The sequence below is a fragment of the Blennius ocellaris genome, assembly GCF_963422515.1.
Source record: "Blennius ocellaris genome assembly, chromosome: 21".
In the NCBI taxonomy this organism is placed as follows: domain Eukaryota; kingdom Metazoa; phylum Chordata; class Actinopteri; order Blenniiformes; family Blenniidae; genus Blennius; species Blennius ocellaris.
The window spans coordinates 5,118,454-5,141,843 of record NC_137670.1 but is presented as its reverse complement, the minus strand read 5'-3'; the positions used below and the strand labels follow the sequence as shown (position 1 = coordinate 5,141,843).

General features: G+C 42.3%; 1 protein-coding gene across 1 annotated transcript in view; it reads left to right on the top strand.

The window, feature by feature from the left end:
* Positions 1–373: 373 nt before the first annotated feature.
* Positions 374–23,390, top strand: part of sdk2b (sidekick cell adhesion molecule 2b) — a 284,284-nt gene continuing 261,267 nt past the window's right edge. Inside the window, exon 1 of the mRNA XM_080516865.1 lies at positions 374–652. Within this exon, the coding sequence (XP_080372991.1) occupies positions 565–652 (88 nt within the window). The 5' untranslated portion in view covers positions 374–564. The remainder of the gene's footprint in view (positions 653–23,390) is intronic.

Genomic DNA, 23,390 nt, shown 5'->3' with positions numbered 1-23,390 from the left:
CAGCGCGCAGTAAGGTAGGAACTTTGCTGGAGGTGAGCTCCGTATCTCCTCTCCGGAAAAGAGGGGGAAAAAAGGATTCGAGGAAAACTGGGAACTGTCACCCACTCGGTTTCGGATCAGCAGTCGAAGTTTGAAGAAGAGGAGGAAGAAGACGGCATCTCAAGGGCGCAAGACGGGCAAAGTATGAGGTGCAGCTCCGCTTCTTACAGGTGCAGAGCGGCTCCTTGGACTGAACCCGGATTCATCTGACTTGAGTTGCATTCGTGTTTGAACGGGAACCAGGCGCGCACCGAGTCGGCACACAGGTGAAGGAGAACAACTCTCCCGGACGGGTTTGTGGAACTATAACGCGTCTGATCCGGGGAGCCGTCAGACCGTCCCACCGGATTGCTGCTGTTCGCCACCGGCTTCAAGCAGCTCCCGGGGTCGGTGCACTCTGCGGGCTCCGAGACAGACTGAACCAGCGTCAGGCGGGAGGAACCAGAACAGGAACCGGCGCCGGGACTCGGGTACTGCTTCAGGCTCACCGGGCACTTGTTGTCCCGATCCGCGCGGTTTGGGACCATGTCGGAGGACTCCTGGAGTAGATCGATGTGGCGCGCCACATGGATTTTATTTCTTCCTGTGTTCATCCACTCCGCACAAGCTCAAGGTAAGAGGAGCACCGGCTCGGTTCCGCTCGTGAGCACGCACGGGGCCGCTGGTGCCATGTTGCGCGTTTTTGACGCATCATTGAAGTCTTCATGTGACATTTCCGAATTACAACCTCACACCTGGTGCACATCTACACCCAAACTGCTGCTGCGAATTCCTTGATCACTCATTCAGTGACTTCCCCCTCCTCAGCCTGAACTTGATGATTATAACCCAAACCCATTTCAAGTTTTCTTCGAAGACTGTAATTTTCTCCAGATTGATTTCCTACTAAGATTATGTGATGACACGTGTCACCAGAAAGGGAGCTGTTTAAATGTTGAGATGATTAATAGGTCCTAATTAATTAACCAGCCCTCGCAGCAGGGATCCAAACTTTGTACTGCAAACAAGCCCAGGAAATAAAGAGATGGATATTGATATGCAGGAAATTAAGGCGGGCATATTCACTTAAAGTATCAGTGCCGATAATTAATTGGTATTTCTTGCAGATTGAGTGGAGGAAAAAGTGCCCGTTTAGAGTGAATCACTTGCACGGATCTCTTCTTTAGATGGTTTCTGTTTAGTTCATGGTCAGGTTTTGAGCAATAATTCCACCAGGTCTGTGTTATATAGAGAGCCAATAGGAAAGACTCCTGTTCTAACCTGAAGCATCCCTCCTGTTATTCTCGCCTTGCTATCGCCTCCCTGTGCTATAACTGGCCCTTACAGTAGTTTATCCCTTTCAAAATGACAATCATTTCCATTTCTGTCATGAATACTGTCACTTTGAGTAAAGTATTTTAAGAATGGCAGGAGTTTGGATTCAAAGGTCCTTGCAAGTTCACCTTAATGGCTGGATCATTAGTAATTTAAGAGTAATGATCCAGACTGAAGGTTGTCCTCTTTCTTAATGTGTTGTGTCATTTTGTCCTTTAAATATGAATGCCTACTGTCACAGGCAGGGACAGCTGGATCAAGTGTCCAGAGGCTTCACAGCAATATATTAAGTCTTGAGAAAACGTGTCTGGTCACTGTTGTTTTGGATGCAAAACGCACAAACATTGCTCCAGTGTGGCTCCTGACGACAACATCCTCTCCCCTTGCTTTCCTCTCAGCGACGGTCATTGGGATTCAGGCACTGCTGCCACTGTAAGGGAGGAGTGTTGCCTCTCGAGATCGACTACAGTGGGACTCACTCAATAACACAATGTAGAAAAGATGAAACAAACAAGGCAAATATCCATCATTCATGAGAGCGTATCCCAGCGCCTGACATTTACAGGAGATTGATAATGTGTGTATCCCAGGGATTAAGCATCCTGCCTTTGTTTCCTCAGTCTCTGTAAATGTGTGTGAGATTGCGAATGCTTGGCCCGGTCCTCTCTCTTTCCCTCTGAATGCTTACTTAACCAAGCAAGTTAAAGAAGAACACATATTTACAACGATGGCCTCAGGAGAAGGCTTTGTTTTTTTTGGATGCGTATGGGTACATGAAGCAATATGCATGAATGTGAATGCTGTGAAGAAGTAGGGGGCTGGGGGTGTCGGAGGCTGCCAATCATTCGCTCTTTTCTTTCTGCTTCCTCCGTCCAGTGGCGGCCTTCAGATTCCATTACGCTCTCGGGCCAGAAAACGTAGGCTTTTTTTTTTTTTTAATTGGACTCTCTTCAGACCGTTCGGAGTGCTTGCTCGTGGAAAGTGACCCCGGTGTGGGCTGCTCTCTTTCCACCCGATGATTAAAGTACATGATGAGGCAAGTAGCATGCCTCTGCATGGACATGTCAGCCACCGCTTGCCACATTTTAATGACCAGTCCACTGAAACGGCTTTTTAACGACGGCAGACCAGTCTTCATCAGAGCAAAGTGCTGTGAAGTCTTTGCTTTAAGGCTCCGCGCGCACAGACGGATCATCTTCACTTCTATGATTTTGTCATTCATCATTATTGTCCGAAGGAGAGAAAAAAAAAAACCAAGTCTATGTTGATGAAGATATCTACCTTGGAAATGTACATCTTTCAGATTGGTGAAGGAGTCATCTTTTCAAACAAAAACAAACTCTTTGACACTTCCAACATCCTATTTTTGGAAGCTGACACATGAGCTGGAGTCTTTTGTTTTTCCTTAAACCGTCTGAAAAAGCCATCCACCAAACTCACCCCAGTTACAGTATTTTGCTTAAAGTGACAGTTGTATGAGCCGTCTGGTCTGTCCAACTGTTCATTCCCATTCAATTACTGAGGTCATGCCGAGACAATGCTGGGCTCGCCTGCTGTTTTTGTCATTTCTAACACGTCTATTTTGGAGCTCGGAGCAGTGGGGGGGGGGGGGAGGAGGTGCTCTCTCTATTGGAATGTCATGTTTGGCATACATACTTCTGAATCACTCAACGTCTACAGATTAGGCCGACTGGCTGCAGCTCGACTCCGGGAGCTTTGGAGAGACTTGAAGACTTCATTCTGTCAGAGGCGTGGCACTCAGATTAACATCCATAAGTATGGGTTTTGACAGAGGCTGCAGGGACACTGCTGGCATAGGAATCAGCAGCACACTGTTATCTGACCAGGGTGCCAAACATCTTGAGAGTTTGTTTTTAGCTTATTGTAGTGGACCTTCACAGAATGAAAGAAGTCAAGGATGTCATCTGTATTTTAAATGTGGCTTGGGTTTGGATTGAAATGGAATGAACAGCAAGAGATTTGAAAGAGAGGGAAAAAAAGAACCTACTGACTGCTTCAAAAGGAAGTTAAATTGGATGCATTCTTTTCACATGTGACAAAATGGGGAAAGCAGTCATTGTGGGTGTAAAAGAGATTTTGTCTAAACCAGTCAGCATCACTCAGAAAAAGAGGCTGAAAGTGCAGAGGACATTGACTGTATTTCACTAGGGTGTCAAACATAAGATCCATGGGCCAAAACTGGCCTACAAGAGGCTCTAATCCAACCCGGGAATAGCTCAAGCAAATTCTAAACTGCCATGTTGTCAATAGAAAACAAAATGCAAGGATTAAAGGAGAGGTTTTTTGACATTTCACTGTATTTTGTACCAGAAGGTTACATTGAATGTGGCTTCATGTTGAGATTGTCATTTCTACCAGTAATTGTTTGGTTTTGCAAGAATATAGACATTTTCATCACATATACTGCATCACTACAAAGAAAAATGTTTAAATTTAAAGATTACTATGGCACTACTTTACCGCTTCAGCCCACTCAAGATGGAATTAGGCTGTTTGTGTCCCTTGAACTAAAATGTGTTTGACAGTCATTCACTAGATTGTTGCAAGGTTTTTGTAATGCAATCTTTTTCTCAGTATGATTACCAAATTTCACTAGGAAAACCTATATTATTAAGGAGGAGCTTATATACTTAATTTCTAGATTATCAATCATTTATGTGTTTCTCTGCAAAGGCACCCTTGTTTTGTCTCGTGGCTGGATGTACGTATTTGGGCAATCCTGAATCAAAGGTAAGTCGTAGAATAAGAGTGTCAAACATTTTCATCGCGGATACTCAAAGAAAGAAAAACTTAAAAGTTTTAATTCAAAGGTTATTATGGCTCTATTTTACCGGTCCGGCCCAACCAAAAGGAAATTGTTTGACGCCTCTGGCGCAGAAGAACCAATTGAGATCATAGCGTGAATGATTTGTTGGCGGTTCGGAGAACTCATCAGGACTACTAATGTCCTGATTTGTCACTCATCTTAATTGACAGACTGGGGAGCTCTTGTTTCCACGCAGCAGCTGTGCCTTGATGAAATGATTCTCAAAAGAAAAGAAAAAAAACAAAAACAAAAAACTAGTGTGGCTGTCGTAGAGACCCGCAGCCAGCACTGGCAAAAGGTCACAACATATCGCTTTTAGTATTCAGCGCTGGCAAGAAAACTCATGGTCAAAGTCCAGTGATAGATTTCTCAGAGGGATGTCTGGAGTTTCACTGTGCTACGTTCAATAAAACAAAACTTCCCACCCAAGGTCTCTCATAGTGGAAAGTCCAAGAGGGAGGCGTAGCTGAAAGACCTTTTGTTTTTCTCTCTGGAAAGCACTTCCAGAGCTTTTTTTTTTGGCGCTGGGCTGTTTTTATTGATTTTGCCCAGTTTTGCTCAGTCATAGAGGTTAAGAGTGTTTCTTAGTGGCACTTTGTCTGTGTTCTCAAATTTCCAGATTACAGAAATTAAAACTTGAACAAGAGTATGCCAATAACTCTGCATAATAAAACCAGATTCACAATACAGCGATGGTGAAAAGAGGAGCATAGAAAAGTTAACTTAGCTCGAGTCAAAGATTTAGTCATAAATTACAGAATATGAGCTTATCAATCAAAGGGTGAATTTATTTTAAAAATAAAATTCATGCTGAATTATTCACTATATATAACTGTCACATTGAGTGAGAAATAAGTGCTTAGAGGAGTGCGAGGACATATTGAAGGCTGTTCATTGGCATTCTTTGGCCCTGTTTATATGAAAATGGAAAGCCTTTGTTGCATTTTTGGTGTCTGTTTACTCAGAGCCACGGAAGATGCAACTTTTGAAAGCTGTTTCCAAGGTGGGACTCTTTGAGAAAGCACCATAGCCATAGTTAATAGTGCTTCTGCACATGCTCAGTAGATGGACAATAATAATGTTTTCCATAAGAGTGTCTCCCAGTCAATATTGTCCCTGGACTTGGTAATTTTATATTAAAGTCACCTGGAATAGCAATGCAATCTGGTTGTTTGTCAATATGAATGTTTGTAGTGGCACTTAAGGCCAATTCATATTTTCCTTGTCCATGTGACGTAAATAACGTCCTCCTCCCCTGTGCTGAGGGTTTGTGCAACAACAATAGGCATGTGCTTCACAGAGATTTGCTGGTGTCCCTATCCGTACAATCCCAATTTAAAAGGAAATAAAGATAGCCAGACCGCTCAGAACCGCTGGCATGAAAACTTTAGCAAAGGAGGAGAACACCAGCATTTAGGGTTCACATTCAGCTCATTCTTGGGGAAATTGGCCGTGTTGCTCCAAACCTACATCACCCAAAATGCATCCCATCCCATTGCAGTGATGTTGAGTCTCATCAGAAAGCTCCAGTTTTAGGATATTCAGGCTTTAAGGCTTTGACTTTGGATTCTAAGAGTAAAAAAATAAATAAAGAATTCCCACTCTGCCTTTAATACTTTAATGTAGCAGGTGAAGATGAGGTCAGTCTAACTTGGAGCAGGATGACATAAAAATGGTGCCACCAGGAAAGACTGGCTCCTCGGAGGTTTGCTGCTGCGTAATGGCGAGGCATAATCAATGCCATTTCACAGCTATCTGTTTTGTGACTGTGCTGGTTCTCGAATTCCCTCATTGGCATGCCAGACACTTTTCATTTTTCTTTCCTGACTCCTGGAACACTTTAAAGAGTTCAGTCCTGAAATTTCTGCCTGTCTTGCTCTTTGAAATGCCAGTTATGTAACCTGAAAAAAAAAAAAAAATGACAATGTGATTGAAAGAAAAGCCCAAAAAGATTAAAGATTGTACAGTGTCTTCTTTCATCGAAGTGTGGAGCCCAGACAGTTTGACCAGAACAAGAGCGGTTAGACTGAGGGATGTAGCACTCTTCTTCACAAATGGCCTCCTTTAAGCCCCCACCCGTTGTCCTGCTCGCTGCCTGGAACATGGCACAAAGGCGTCTGGTTAGCGTATGCCAGCGCTGTCCTATTTGCCTTTGCGTGGCTATTAATTTGGGTTCTGGGACTGGGAAAACAGGCCACCCGGGCCAGCTGGGAATTGTCACTATACACAGAGACTGACAAGGGTCAGTGCTGAAAGACCTGCGGGATGGAAAACAATTTGGAGTTCTTTTCAATCCAAAAGCACAGAAAGTCCATTTGTCTCCCTTTCGGCTTTCTTGGTGACAAGCTGGGGTCGTTGTTCAGTCGTATATTCTTGCTGGGGCTCGGACTGCACTGGATTGGGGCGGTACTCTCCTCTCTGCTCCCTTAAACAGATGTTTTGATCATTTTTGCTGTGCACAATGATGAATCCGATGACCCGTTTTAAATCTGTCCCTCCATTCCTGCACCTTTGCATGCATGTTTTTCGACCTTTGACTGTATGTAGGGCTCACTTCTTTCGAGGTTGTTCGACACAAGTGTTTGTTCAGGTGAGGGTTGTATGTTTGAGCATCATTTTTACAGGTGTAAGTCTTCACTCTTTGATGTGCAGTCGGAGAGCAGTGCAGTTTATTGTGTTTCAGCTTTCCTGTGAGAACACTTATGCATTTTTTTTTTTCCTCTTTTGAAGCGACTGCTGCTTTTCGATTCACACCGTGTGTGAGTTGCAACAACAAAGCTTCGTCACGCGCGAGGTTTCTGCACCGAGGATGAATTGAGGGATTTGCAGTCAGGCTTTCCACCGTGTTTTAATATCTCTGTGGTGAAAGCATAGCTTCTGTTTGCTTGTTTTGCTGAGACAAGCCGACCTGCAGTTCAGCACTCTTACAGACTCTCAAATTAGCATCTCAGTCCCTTCTATACTTTTACATCAGATTCCACTGTGCGTTGCCTTGCACGCTCGTGTCCTTCAAATTGAGTTTTGTGACCTCAACGTAATAATAAGCGAGAGTTACCAATGTGATTAAGGACTTGAACTTCTCCCCCGCTCTTTAAGAGGGTCATTATGCCTGCTGCGACAGGCCGGGGGGGGGGTGGAGTCGAGGTCTGTTTATCACCAACATCCCTCATCTGACTCGACGGAAATAAGCATGGACTGGAGCTTTAGGAGGCCCTCGAACCAAACTCACTCATGTGGACCCTGGTGTGTTTACAGCTGAAATGCAGCCAGATTAGCTTGAGGCCTGGAAAATCACCTTCGAACCCAATCATACCTCTTTCCTGTGGGAGGTGTTTTATGTGAGTCTGTGGGTGAACTGTGGATTAGCATGAGTGGTATGTGCATGTCATGTCTGAGTTTGAAGGGTGGTCAGTCCAAGTCACGAGTAAGTGATCTCATCTCCCACTCGCTGCCTCTTGGAGAGATAGCAATTTCCCTGCAGAGCTGTATGGACAAAATAATGGGCTTGTGCCGTGGAGGACTTAATTTTGACTTCATGTATTTCATGAAGGGCACTGAATTAAAAAGACCTGGATTCTTATATTTTTTTGTGAGAGTTATGATATTGAAGCTGAGCTATGTCTCTTCCCTGTGTCGTTCGGTGCCACTGGCATGATTCTCTCTCGGAGAATTCGGATGACAAGCAGATCAATTTAATGGCTTGGATAGGGATGGTAGGAGGCCCGATCGATTCTGACAATCACCCCATCTTTAACAGACATCTCATCACAGGTCCATTCCCATTTTTTGCCATCCCATTACCCATCTATCCAGCACTTGAATCTGCTGCCTTTTTACCCATCCCATGCAGGAATAATAGGGCCTTCACCCCCAGTTGGATTAATCAGCCATAACCATATGCTACCGTGTGCAATTATGCTGCAATTCTGACCAAGGGAAACAGCTGTTGCCATTTGAAAGGGTGGAATAAGATTGTAATTGCCTTAACTTTGATTTGTAGGGTGCTTTGATTTGATGAGAGAACACATTTCTATGCTTTACATAATGATAACGCAAAATGAAGAGAACTATTAGAACATACAACTTTTTTTCCCCGCTTCCAGCTTTCCAAATGCATTTGTTGGATAACCTTGCTGTTATGAGCTATTACTCACATTACAGAAGGAATGAGTGTGTTTATTCGTTTGGGTTTGAATGGGTTCTCATTTTCGGCAGCTATGTTTTGGAGTCAGTCAAATGACGTCTGAATATGTTTGCTTGTGGTGGCATCTCAACATCTCAATACAGGGTTTTCTGAAATCCCCCAGGTAAGGCAGTTGGATCAAAGACGGACCCTGAATGAAATATTTTTTAATTTGGGCAACTTATGACTTTAACAGCCTGCCCTCTGTTTTATACACCTTTTCTTTATTGGCCCTCCTCTTTCAGTGACAAAACCCACCAACCATTCATATCCATAATCCATTATGTAATCAGACATGAAATCCAGTAAATTGTCTCAAAAATGACTGACTAACCTCAAATCTGGTGAATTAATGATGGGGCAGCATGGCTCCGGTGGAGTGGTGGGATCCCAAGCTTGCAGTTTCAATTCCCATCTCCAGGTGGCCACATTCTGAACTGCCCTTGAGCAAGACACTGAACCTTAAATTGCTCCCAACGCATTGACAGCACCTTGCGTGGCCACAGTGTCAATTGGTGCAGGAATGTGAATGGGTGAATGTGATTGCGCTTTGGGACTGTTCACACGGTTGAAAAAAACCCAAACTATATACAAGTGAAGTCCATTGACCATTTGCCAGTTTAGGATCATTCTAGTTAAAATAACAGATGACATATATTGCTATGCTTTCTATCCGTCTGTCCATGTGGCTCGCAACAAGCAATTGAGAATCGATTTCTAGATCTCCAGTCAGAGAACCTGGAGAAAACTCATAAACTAATGAACAACAATGCAGTCACAGCCAAATCGGTGAGGCAAGTTGTAACCACAACTATCGGGTTCCAAGACTTTGCCTGCTGTGAGGTTAAGTAGATTTGTTATGCTGCTTTTGCTTCTGTGTCTCTGAGCAAAGCCCTTGACCCCCAACTGCTCTGAGTTGGTTTGTAGTAGCTGCCCCACTGCTCCTGCAGAGACTAAGTCCACATTAGTTGTATTAATTTTCTACAAGAGTTCACCAGCATTTAAATTCACTGTAAAGTTTTACCAAAAACAAAAAAGTAAGACCAGCAAAAAGATATTGGGAACCTCTGCACTACACCACTGCACAGATTCGACCGGGCCGAGACATAATTTAACTTTATTAATCAAGAGATAATTCTTATTGAGCAAAAATAAACAGATTTTTTTATTACTTCTGTTGCTCTGAGTCACTTTTTTTCCCTCAATTTTATGGCCATTGTCTGGAAATCATGGTTGCATTTTTCAAAATTAGGAGTTTAGTAAATGAGCAAATGAAAACTCAATATTATGCTTGTTTCTCACTATGCACACTTGTCCATACTTGTGTACGCATGAAATACCCGGATGTGTTCTACCTTTGCCCACTTAAGGATGCATCAAAACCAGACTTGTGTGGACTTGGGAAGTCAAATTACCCACAATGCATTTGGCAAGAAATCCCGAAAGTCCGTACTTCCGGGTATGTACTCGCCAACTACACGAGTAGAGAAGTGGCCTTTGTTTATTGACCTTTTATTCATTGTGAAACACCAACTATGTAACATAATAACATAATACTTCTCAATAATTAATAATATGTTTAGATCGAGTAAAACCATTAATAACTTGCCAGTATTCCATGCATCATATACATTTCCTTCAGTATTTCCCAGTGACAACCTGAGGGCCGGTCAAGCAGAGCTAAAGGGCCACATCTGGCTCCCAGGCTGTAAACGTTGACGGTATCTGGTCAACTGGATTTGTTCATGAGTCTTGGAAGACGTTTCGCTGTTCCTTTCACTCTCCTGGCCTGTTTGCCTATGGTATGGATAATTATTTCAATTATTTTGTAAAACATCAGGAATTTGCATGAAAGTATGATTCCCTTTGATTCGGGTTGTTGGATAATTTATTCCTGCAATGCAATGAGCCAAAGGCTGACCCTTGAAATGATTGAGTTGCTCTTCAATAAACTGGCTGCAAGAGTCTGATGGAAATACAATGTGCAACGTTGCCACGGGACGGCTTTGAAAACTAGTTAAATACACAAAAGATTGTTGTACTACTTATTTACTCGCCTTATTGTGTTACTCATCTATTTATTCATTTATTTTATTTTTTACATTGAAGGGCCCGTCTCAAGGGACTCGAGTCATAATGGAAAATGTCACATCTCTGAAAAAAGAAAGTTTTGTGTCGTTATTGGTGCATTGATCATCGACATCTATGATATTACTTTTGAAGAGTTTCTTTTGAGGCCTCATGCAAACACCACACACTGTTAAAAAAAAAATTATTTCTTCCTGTTAGGAGCAGGTGTGCTTCACAAACGTCATCTCATCTGACAAAACTGACTCTCAAATACGCTGCAAAGAAGAAGTGGTAGCAGTATCAATTAGGTAAAGGTTATTAAAAGTCTTCACTTGAAACTTTTGTGTCAGGTGTTTTTATCACTTTAAGACTGACAAAGCTCTTGAAAGCTTGCCTTCTGTTCGTCACCCTCGGATTCGGCTTCCCTACTGGCGTCTGCTTGGATGCTCGGGATCAGACTTTACCTGCTAATTGGGATTCTTGCTTTGACTGTGAAAGGTAAAGCAGGTTGAAACGAGGGGCTCACACTCGCGGCTTTATATTCGAGTAGCTCCCGAAATGTAAATTAGTTGGATTAACGTCTTGATTATCACTTGCTTGGATACACTTCACACATGACCAAATCACTTTGCACTCCTCGCAGTCAACTAAATGGGGAATAACCCGATGATAATGGAAGGTGACTGAGTGAGATGGATGTTTGGACATTGGGCTTTGACCTGCAGCATTGCTTGTGCTCGACCCCAGCTCAAGGACACTAATAGGTAGCCCATTCGCCATCGCCACACTCGCTTGCACAGATAGCCACGCGCATTCATGTTCCTTCTGTTTATTGGTCCTGCAAAGTGAATCACTCCCTTTCAGAGCCGAACGGAACAGGCAGGGAGTGCTCCATCCATCTTGATTTGTCAATAGCTACAATTTTAATTACACCTGAGTGCTGTCAGCCCGCCAAGCTGGGCGGGGAGTATCGATTCACTCCCACTAATTGATTAATTGCTGTGTTCAAGAGGCCAGTTTTCCATCCAACACCATCTCTTATTCTTCCATTCTCTTCATGTGGTCGTTCTGCGTGTCGCCTTTGTGCCCAGCCTTCACCTGTAGGTGCAGCAGTGTTGTGCAGGAGACCCGCCGTATTTTACACCAGTGGGAGTGGCATACTAAGGAGAGGGAATCCTATTGTTACTGTACAGCAATAGATAGCAGCTGAGCACAGGGCAGGCATTGCACTACATCACCACAGCCATTATGTGACAGTTAAAGGGGACATGAGATTTGGAGGCACAGCTGCCAGAGACCTTTTACTCAAAACTATTGCTTGAATTTGTGTGGCTGTTTTTCACGATGCTTTGCTGGCTTGTGGAATGGGCTCCTACTTTTTTTTTTTTATATTGCCATTTTAGAAGACGGAGCACACTGGTGATCAAAGAAGTGTGGATGGGCCCAGCGCATTGGCGACCATGTCTACTTTCTCTAAATCTTCGCCCCTCTCCTTTCTTGGCAGAGATCTTTCAACATCTCATAAAGTGACAGAACTCTGCAGCTGCTGTGTATCACCGGCTTATGAACTGCTCTGACCTCCCCAGCCTCAGTTTACATGAAATGAGCCCACTTATCACCGTCGACGAATAAATCCTCCAAACTCTGGTCTGGTGGATTGAGAAATGCAAGCTGAAATTTTAATTGGGGATGTTTAATGTTTGTGGGGGTTCTCATTTTAAGACTTGAGATATTTGAGTGGCGTTGCAGGATGTTTCATTAACTTTATCGCCACAGTTTGGCGGTGTTGTTGGCCGTCTTACCTCACAGTGGGAAGAGTTTAAACCTGGGTTAGGAGGGGCTTTCTGTGTGGAGTTTATATTGGAGTGTGTTTTCTCTGGATACCCCGGTTTTTGAGTCTTTGAGGCTGGTTGGTGACAAAAAAGCCTGTCGTCGTGAATAGGAGTGTGTGGTTGTTTCCATCCATCCTTTTGACCTGTGATGGATAAAGTGGTATACAACAGATTCCCAACCTTTTTCTTGAGGGGCCCAATTTCTTTACTATTGTAATCTTAGGTAACCTCCTCATCCTCTACCCCCCCCAATCACTATATGTGAAACACAGTTTGGATTTATACACCATCTCGGGATACTTGACGGACTGCTGCCTCTTCATTTTGCACTGTTTCACACTTTCATTCATCGGTTTTTCACTGTAAGAGATACATTCACCTATAATTCCGTCATTGCTTCAATGAAGCCATATTCTATGCAACACTCTTGGTACACTGTTTTTCTTTTGACTGATCAACTTTTCTCTTTAGCCTGGCACACAACTATTTTCCCCCTACTGAAACTGTGTATAGGAGCCGGTAATTCACTATATTTCGTCAAAAATGATGAATTCAGGCAAAATTAGATGGTGACACATAGTGATGGCAATTATACACGTGTTTTAGATGGCTTTAAGCAACCCCTCCGCTATTTTTTTTGTCCGTCTTTTCTGAAAATTCACCGTTCAAATGATGGCTCGCTGCCTAAAACCATGCTTGGCTACCCCCGCCCCCCAATGGCGATAATCACAGTTTTCCATTATTTCTGTCACAAAACATCTGTTAATCAATTGATTTCTCACTGGACTTATGTAAAATTGTATCAGCCACAATATCCAGACATTATATGCACTCATTTTATGTGCACCATGATGATGTTTAGTTTTCTGGATGAATCGATCAATCAGGTGTAATAGATCGCTGGCTGCAGGAAAATATCAAATGGCCAAAACAGTGGTGGCTCTCTCATATGTGTCATAATTGTTATGCTTTTGAAATGTAAGCAATCCTACCTAAACAAAAGTGGTTGTCGGTGTTTATCACAGATCTTTATGTGAAAAACAAAATGCAGCAACACAATAAATGATTAAGGTCTTATGTTACCTTGAACTTTCATTGACCTGTTGTCACAAAAAGTACCATTGATGAAAGTGGTTCAAAGGCAAACCTTTAAAATGACTTCAGTGACTCCTCGTCATACTTTTAAAACCAGCCTGGTTTTTCCAAATATTTATACTCCCTGTGTGGCCCATTTAAACACGAAAAGGAGGTGATGAGAGTTCGGACTGTGTTTGCATCTTGTGGCTGAATTGAGGTGTGTGTGTGTGTGTGTGTGTGTGTGTGTGTGTGTGTGTGTGTGTGTCGTGCTGAAATAGTAGCGTCAGACATAATGACGAATTGGAGAAGGAGCGAAGAGGAGGGAATGCCAAACAGTGATCCAAAGCCGCATTATTGTGAATCTAAATTGCGCAACGCATCACAAAGACGATACACAAATGCTACAATGAAAGAAAACACAGCAGTGTCTTTGCACTGTGGGAGAATTCCTGACCAAACATAGGTGCTAAAGAATCTCTACCTCATTGATTATTTTCGCTTCAAGCATAAATGATTTGATTGACCCCCCTCCCCGATTCCATACTTCCATTTTGCTTTGGGTTGCAGGTTTTTTTTCCCCCTCTGCTTGCTAGAAAATCCCAACATGCACAGCTGAGAGAGAGTCTCTGAGAGGACGGTATTGAATCACTGAGACAAATGTGTTGATTCTCGGCGTGACGCCGTTCAGGAAATGTTGATTTTCACCGCTGCATGCATCACGCTGAAGATGTCACGAGCACGGAGATCTCACAACATACATTTTGGATTTTAGGACTAAAATCCTATTCTGGGGAAGGTTGAATAGCGGTGAAAGCACAGATGTGGTTCATTTAGAGTCTTGTATGAAATAATCACAGGTAACAAAAGAGCGCTTCTGATCAGTGGCTATTTATAACCGGCTGAGCTAGAACTCGGTAATGGGGAATAAATGACTTCAGGCACACTGCAGGGGGCTCCGTATGTGTGCTACAGGATTAGTTAAGGTACACAATTTTATCACACAGGAGATCAGGCAGGATGTTTGTGAGAAGAGAGAAATGATAGTGTGGTGAAGAAATGAGTCATTGGGTGTATTGGGACATTTTTAGGAGACCTGTACAACTTTAGTCTCTTCTCGAACTCATTTTTTTTTTTTTGTTTAATACATTAGTTTGATGAATGATATAAATTACATTTTCAACTCAAGTTCAGGAGACAATTCTGCTAATTTGGGCAGGAACACCTTATGCGATTGGATTCATCTTTTTCAGAAGTGATGAAAGAACCCTTGAAAGGTGATCGGTCCTGCTTAATGTTCGGAAGATTCAATTAACTTCATCACGCCTTCAGTTTGTTCATTAATATTTGGCTTTTTTTCTTTTCGGGCAAGGTTTTTATGACATAATTTTTGACACGTTTCCATCAGAAACATCATCAAATGGTGTTTCATTAAAAGCACAGTGCAAAAAAAATTAATTTCTGGCTGTTTGTTAAAGTGAAAAGATGCAATATGGTCACTTAATAAACAGCTGGCATCAAATGAAGCGCTAAAGGGGGGCTTTGAATCGAGATAAAGACACTTGTTTGGCATTGAACTAGCCAGTTGTTAATTGTTTCCTCTCATTTGCTCAATCACTCCATCGCAGTTCAGAAAATAAAAAGATGTGTACTGTGTTCTGGTTTGCTTTAAAACATTATCAGAGAAGCGGCGAAGAGGTGCTGAAGCAAACACTAAAGGACAACGTTTCCATGATGACCAATTACTTCCTCTTTTACTCCTCCTCCTACAAGTTCCTCATATTTATGCCCAATGTGGTTCTGACAAACATGTTTACACACGGACTCGTGAGCACAAATGCTTTCTTCAGCATCAAAAATGGAATTTTACGCTGTAAGGCCTATTCTTGTAAACACCATCTAAAAAAAACCAAACCCAAACATGCAGAAATTGAAGTTAGAGTCCTGCATGCTAAAAAGCTCCCTTGAAACACATAGACGCATGTCTTCCCCAGTTGAGGCGAGCACACTTGCGAAAACAATGAAATGTATGAAAACGCTGTCGACAATCGCGGACCATGAAAACAAACACAAAAAGACACAAGGTAGCAGAAATGGACAAAATCCCCATTTCTCAGATGCGGCGAGCGTGTAATCCAAGAGCTGAACGCTGCCATGGATTTGTTTAATAGATTGTTTTTGTAAGCTTTGAATTAACACTCTGACATTTGGGAAATAAAGGTTTGTTTTGCCCAGTGACAGACGAGAAGATTTATATCTAGCAGCCGGTGTCGGGTTTGTTGCTTAAAATAATTAGATAGAAAAGGTTACTTTCTGAAAATCTTCCTTTTTGAGGGATAAAAAGGCTAAGTTTAGAAAGCAGTCAAGAAGTGGTAAGAATCTATGTTGTCCGTTACATAAAAATTTAGTTTTTTGACTTTACATAATACTATGCAAATATTAACGAGTAGAGTTTTCCACAACATTAAGATCTGTGATTTATGTGGACAGGAAAGAAGTCATATTAGTCTGCTCTTAGGCTGTCACAATTGAAAGTGTGCATGTGAAAGAAACTCTTCAAATACCAGTGCAAAAGTAGATTAGAACTAGAAGAAAAAAAAAATCACATTTCCTTCTTTTATGTTGATAACTGTCGTTGCATTGGCCAGTCAGTATCTTGGCTCTGTTGTAAAACTGTTGTTGTGGTTTTGGGTGCTTGGAGCGGCTAAAATCGCCACTTTTTGAAAAGGGCTCCCAAGGTGGATGTTTTCGAAAATGCTCAGGCCTGGTGCCTGTGTAAACTGGGGGGAAACATAATTTTCCTGAAACACTGCTACTGCACATGCATACCATGACCGTAGTAAATAGTTCTTCTGCACATGTAGCTAGACAATAAGAGCAATGTTTCGTTGACAGTCGTGACTCCCAGTATAGATTCTCTTGGAATTTGATAGATCCTGTTATAACAATCCAACTTTGTCATCTCTCCATACAAATGTCTGTGTAGTCCCATTGTTCATTTTTATAGTGTACTGTTCCATACGTGTGTGTGGTTTCATAGCAAATAAACTTCAAAACAAACAGCTGCTACCACTGGTGGCCAAACACGGAAACTACATTTTCAATGTCTCCGACGTTTCCGTGTAAACAGACATCATTTTCAAAATGTTGCCAAATTAATGTAAGAGTCTTCTGAAACAAAAATGCAAAAACACTGTGTTTGTGCTTGAAATGTCACCGTGTAAACAGAGCCTTAGTCACATAAACGTATACATTCTTAGAAACCAAGTTACTGATGTAGATTAGACCTAAAAGTCATTGATCATTATCACTTTTCCATTTCAATCCCAGGTAATTCTGGACAAGAGCAGAGTAAAACCTTAACAGATGACCAATCCATCATGAGACATACACACACACACACACACTGCTATTCACACCTGCAGGTAATTTAGAGTGACCACATGACCTCAAACTCAAGATTTTGGGAATGTGGGAACAACTTGGAATCCCAAAACAGAAAAAAGCCTTGTGATGGCTCAGCTAAACCTAAACACTTCACATTCAACTCCATTTTCTTTAGTGTCACATTCAGATTTAAATGGCAGTTTGACTTTTTCCAATCCCTGCGTTTGCCCGTACCGACTTCTGGCTTTTAAATATAGTCGAGCAATGGTTTTGTGAACGTGTCAGGAGCATTTTCAGTGTCACCAAAACAGAACGGCAGGGGGGCCAGTGAAAAACGGAAAAAGTTTTGTTCTTGTGAAACAGAGGACCAAAGTAAAAGATTGAGAGACACAGCGATACGTCACGCCACCCACCACCTCGAGCCGGAGCTCAACCTGTGGGGAAAATACTGCGATCGGCTTCTCAATGCCATCACACAATCTTCTGGTGCTGCCTCTCAGCTGGTTTTTTTTTAGGAAATTGCTCTGGCGCCTGGGCTAATTGCTTCATCAAAATCCTGTCATATTTCTGGGTATTAATACATAAGTGGCTGAATGTAAATAAGGAGCTTTGAAGGTGGGAAAAGCTTTTTTGTTTCACGTCAAACAGTCCTGGGCTGACAGGTCTTTCGCTCACGGCCTTTGCGATCTGCTACCTTGAAGCACCAAGCTGAAATTGGTATTGATCTTCTAATTTTACTCACTCTTACCCGAAGAATAAAATTATCTGATTGTCTCAGATGACTTTACAAATATAATACTTGACATTTGCAGAGGAAAAAAAACCTACCAACATCCTACTTACACCAGCTTCAACGTTGTGACCAGCTGCTGAATATTGAGCAGGTTCCTGTTTAGCGGTATAATGAGTCGTAGCGTTTACATGGACCACAGACATCGATGAACCTTGGCTCTCATGGTGCTTCCTTGTTTTCTTGGACCACGTTTGATAGGAAAAAAAACTGGCAAAGTGACAGATTTGCAAATGCTTTGATCCTGTTCAGCTTGACCTGCCTCTATGTTTAGTTTGGGTGCTTTTTCCTGCTTTTAACACTTCAGCTTTGCAACTTGCTGAATAATAAATGCCACCCACTCACAGGTTATATTGTTGTAGGGGATTGCTGTGCTGGTTTTAACAGACGTTATTCCAATGTATCTGTTTTTGATGCGTATTACACTTGATTTTGAGATTTTAAGATCTTTTTCAAACCATAAAATAATTTGGGGACCCAGACACTTTACAAATGATTTTGGAACGACCTGTCTGAATAGTAATTGCTTGAAGTAACTGACTTCAAAAATCATGTCTGAAGAGACCATTTTAAATTGCATCGCCATTTCTTTCTTCTTTCTTCTTTTGTTCAAAACTTGTTAGCTTATTTTTGCTGTTATTGTCTTTTTATATTTTCTGCTTTTCCATAGATCCCATACTAGTAAAGTATGGCTGTCCATACTAATGTGTGTGTACTTTGTTTATTGCGTCTTATTCTTTTCATATGTATGTGATGTTATTGCAAAACAACTACCAGCACCTACTCGTGGTCATACAGAAAAACATCATTTTCAACGTTTCCGCAATTACTGTGTAAACAGACATTGCATTCGGTTTGCAGCATTCAGCTTTCAAACCTGGTCCTTCTCATCGACCGTCATGAAACTGCCAACTTCTCCCTGAGGAGCAGACAAATCAAGACCATAATCTTTTGGCCCAGGAGGCCTCGTCATGTTTCTTCACATATACGTGCACCAAAGCTGTGTGACAACCAGCTGATGGACCAGCCGACAACCACAAACAAGCTGTTCTCGAGTCCTAATGGGATTCCTCAGTTTCACTCCGTTTTCTCTTTGACTGACTGACTGACATTTGGATTTTTTTATCACCGGGAGTAGACTCTTTGAAAAGTTGATGGACAGCCGTGGTCAGATAGTGTCTCTCAGAGTGTGTTGTGAGAGGAGGCAGATGTGCAGGAGGCATGGGGTTAACGCTGGCAGCTTTCAGCGGGACCGACAGACCAGACCAACATGCTGTATTTGTCTTCGGCCAGTCTGGGAGACAATTTTTTTTTTCCAAGTGCAGCTGTGTTTCCAGCCAAATCCCGCCCCGTTGCTCGGTGAGGGGTTTGAGGGTTGGGTGTGAGAGAGCGGCGGGCCGTCAGCTGTCCATCGCTTCCTCTGCAGGTACAGCAAGGCCAAACGCACTGGGGGGGTTATTTTTTATTTTACGCCTCAAGGCTCTACTCGATCCCATCTCTTTTTCTTGTTTTTTAATGGAGGCTGGCAATTCTCCCCACTTCGTTTTTTTTTTCCCTTGGTTTTTTTTCTTCCCTCCTGCCTTTCTTGTTCTCTTTCTGCCCTGCTCAGCTTGTTTCTCTGCAACAAGCTTTGAGGGATGAGGAGGGAGTGAAGGAAGATCAAAGGCAGCCTGCACACTCTGCCCTCCAATATCATTAGGGTATCTCTGATGGCATTATTAGACTGTGTGTGTGATTTTTCTACATCTGCCGCGTTTTTACATTCTCTCCTTGGTGGTTGTGAATGTTTCTCCAGGTGCGCACACATTTATACGTGCATGTTGCCAGTATGTGCAATGCCTTTGGTTTTGGCAGGCGGCCCGGTGCAGCCTTCGGGCCGCCTTGCCATCAGCCCGTCCATATTGAGGAAGACGTCCTCTCTCTCCTCCAGTAAGGTGCATGAGGGAGTCCCCCCCCGGTTTGGTGTCACTTCTGTTTTGCTCTGATCTTCCTCCACCAAAGACCCGCAGTGTAGCTGAGATAATTGAGAAGCTATAATAGTGGTTGGGCATCCAAAAGGTCTTCAACTCAGGTATTCAACTCTCATTTGTCACTTCTATAATCAACGTGTGCCATTAAAACCATTAGAGAGATGGTGCAAAGGTTATGGAAGGGAGATTCACTGATTTCCAAGGCCATAAGCAGAGAGTAGAGTTTATTTTCTTTCATATTTAGCTTTGGATGACTGAAAACAGCATTAATGAACAGAGCTACCCTAAATAATCACAACTCCGCCTCAATGTAAAGAGAGCTACCTTCTGGTTGGTTTCCACCTCAAAGATGTCACGTATCCATTAACGTTTATTGTTACTTGCTGCATTTTGTTCCTTACACATAATGCATTATCACAACCGCCGTGGAATAATTCAAATTTATTTTCCAATATAATAGAATCAGATTATTATTTTATACCGCCAACCAATCAAATGTATGCATTGAAAAATGTCCTACCACTGGAGATGTCATTTTGATATGGCTGTAGGTGTGTGAATTGAAATGAGAGGCACTCTGGGATCTCATATATGGGGTGTGAAATATGTTACAGTTGCACTACGCTGAACTCGTTCTGACAAGGACTTTTTTGGTCCTTGAATTTACAGCATAATCACATTTTAAAAATGTTATTTCAAGATCTCTTATCATACAAAATGTATTTCCTGCAGAGATGGATAATTTCATTAGTTCACAAATATAGTGTTTATATTTTATACACAGGGTTGCTGTTTTTGCAGTGTAGTTTTATTGTCGAGTTGCTGGAATAGCAAGACAATTCTGTCGTCTGTCCATGTGAGTGTCTGTGCTCCCATTGTTCATTTTTATAGTTCTCTTTGCACGTGTGTTTTTGTGTACTTTCAATACAAAACCAACCAACAGGGGTCACTTGTGGCCCAACATGAGAACTACATTGTTTTCACTGTTTTTGAAGTTTCCACCCAAACAGACATCATTTTCAAAATGCTGCCGTGTAAATGTGAAACTTTTCTGAAACGAAAACAAAAAATAAACATATATTTATTTTCACTTGAAACTGTGTCGTGTAAACGGGCCTGAATTCCTGTCCCCCACCAACACACTTGAGAGGATCTATTATTGGTTGATGGAAAGGCCAGATGATGGATTAGAAGCCAGTGGTCTGAGCAGGAGGTGTCGAAGGGGCCATTACTTCACAGTTAAATGTCTAAATTGCTATTGGAGGTTCATTTTATAGTAGACCAGAGATCCCTTGCGTGCGTGACTTTGTCTTTTCTGTTATTTTTTTGGCCTGCAGCGAGCTTTGTGCAGCTCCTCCTGTGTGTGTGGTGTATACTTGGAGTCCGTAATGCACAGTTGTCGCAACCTTGCAAATACCGAAGCGCTCCACTGTATTAGAAAGGTTGAGCAAGCATGCAAGATGGAGAGATTGAGGGATTGAGGGAGACAGGAGGAAGGGTGGTTGGGGGGGGGGGCATGGAGACCGAGTCTGCACAGTGGCTAGATCCATAAAGGATGAAAAGGGCCTTGGCAGGAGTCTTAAGGGGCTAATAAAATAAAGTTCTTTCAGATTAGTTAGCTAATAGAGCTGTAACCAAGTGTTGCGTCCTAACGCTGAGGGGAGCGCGGCCTCCCGTGTTCTCACTGTGATGTGGGAGGAGTGATGAGGCAGGAAGTGGGTGGGTGGGCCGAGGGGCGTTGGAGGGTTATGCACTAAGGGAACGCCTGCTGTGAAGGAGCCCTCCGGGTCTGGTTATTCAGTCAGGAGTGAGTGAGGAGACAAGGAGGGGAGAGGGAGACTACCTGGCATGAAATTACTCTCCCAGCAGCTTTAGTACTTACTGGATGAAATCAATGCAGCGACTGTAGAAGCCGCATGTTTTTTTTTTTTTTCACTCAGCCTTAAAGAAATTACGTATTCTGTAAGGTTTCACACAAAATAGATTTTCTGCTCAACTGTCGGTGCTCGTGTTTTCTAACTGGAGAGAGCAAGAGCAACAATTTGGAGTTAAAAAAAGAAGGTACATGAAATTACTACGAGCATTTGATTGAGTGAACTATTAAGATCACCGCTGTCACAAGTCTCACCGAGCAATTCTAAAAATTTGAAGAGAGGGCAATCATCTGCAACATTTTTACGTAAACAATGGCTTTGTTTGGCAATCTTGTTGTTAAAATGGAATTGTCAAACATTGCTGAGAGCTCAACAAGAAACCAAAGGGAACAAATCTGCATAAAACAGCGGGGTTTTATTAAAACAGCCATTTCTGAGGCAACCGTTGAGTCGCACATTGACCAGAGAAGATTACCGACACTCCAGATTTAACAACTTAGAGCAGCTGTGTTGAAGACAAAAGTAAGGATCAAAATGACTGTGATAGTAGCAAAAATGTGCCAATTATGGCATCACAGGATAAGAGAAGTGTTACAGATGGGCCTTTTTTTTTTCTGGGTCATTGAGTGAAGTCTCCCAGTAAGTTTGTATAATGAATGAAAAAATAAACCCTCTGGTAAGTTTGAAACTTTTGTAAAGTGTCATTGACTCCAATATGATTTGAGACACTGTGCATTTCTGTGTGGCGTTTGCATGTTTCTTCCTTGGTTTTTTTTAATAGTTACTCCATGTTCCAAGAACATGTATGATTAGGTCAACTCATTACTCTCCTTTGCCCATGACAGTGTCTGTCTTTCTGATTGACTGACGTCCTCACTCTTAATTTTTTTTTGGATCGTGATGTCCTCACTAACTGTAGGTGGTAGAATACCAATTTAAATTAGCCTTGCACTTGTGATGAGATTTGCAGAGAGGGAGAAAAGAAGAGAGGAATATGAAGTTCCCTCCAGAGACTGAAGTGAGGAGAACGACAGTGTGGAGATGAGTGGAAAGTACCTTCTCTCTGGTAATAGAGCGCGAGGAGCAATGCTGCCATTACCATGGGAATAGTTAATGAGAAGCCTCTCCAAGAGGCTGATTGAGTGCGTCATCTTCTTTCTCTTCTCACCCCCTTCGCCTCGGTCACATCTCACTCTTTGTCTGGTCTCACGTCCCCGCCTTCATCTCCTCTCTGGGAGAAATCCTCATTGGTTTCTTATTTCCTGCTAATGATTGCCTCCTCTTTTCACCTTGTTGAAAGTGGTGGCAGTTATCTTTAGAGGTAGAAGGTTTGTTCAAATTCTAGTGCTTGAAAGACGGCTTGGTCTTTCAGGTACACCCTCAAATATGTGTGCATATGTTTTTAGTTGGTTTGGCCATAATTTGTGGACATGACGGTATGTTTGTCTTGAAATGTGGGTTTTTCATGTAAATGCACATTTCAATAATGTGAGAACCTGCATGTTCATGCACTTTTTCAAGGTGCTGAATTTTGCAGTGCAGATGCTGACATCATTGACAGCCAAATTTTCATAAAATGTCATTTTCAGTGGGTCAAAGCACCATTGTTGTGTAAACAGACACCCAAAACGCAACAAAGGTTTTGCGTTTTTACTTGAAAATGTTTGCATCTTTGTACATAATTCTGCTTTCCAAATTTACAAGCATACTTTTGAAACACTCGTGCCTGGTCTGATAAGCTGGAAGAAACCTAATATGCTCTTAAATGACACTGTGCTTTTATGTGACACAGCTGCAGTTAGTTTATGTAGCGACCAACACACACGAACGCTGCAGCATGGAACACCAGCAATCTAAGCTCAAATCATTCTATAATCACTCTGCTCGAGGCCGTTCCGGGTTTTTTTTATTTTCCAATCCCCAGTCGTTCTTCGTTCAGCGAGAGGAAGCGTGTTCTAGTTCACTCCAGAGCAAATATAATAAACGCTGCCTATGGTTAAATTACACAACACATAGTGAAATTTAAAAGC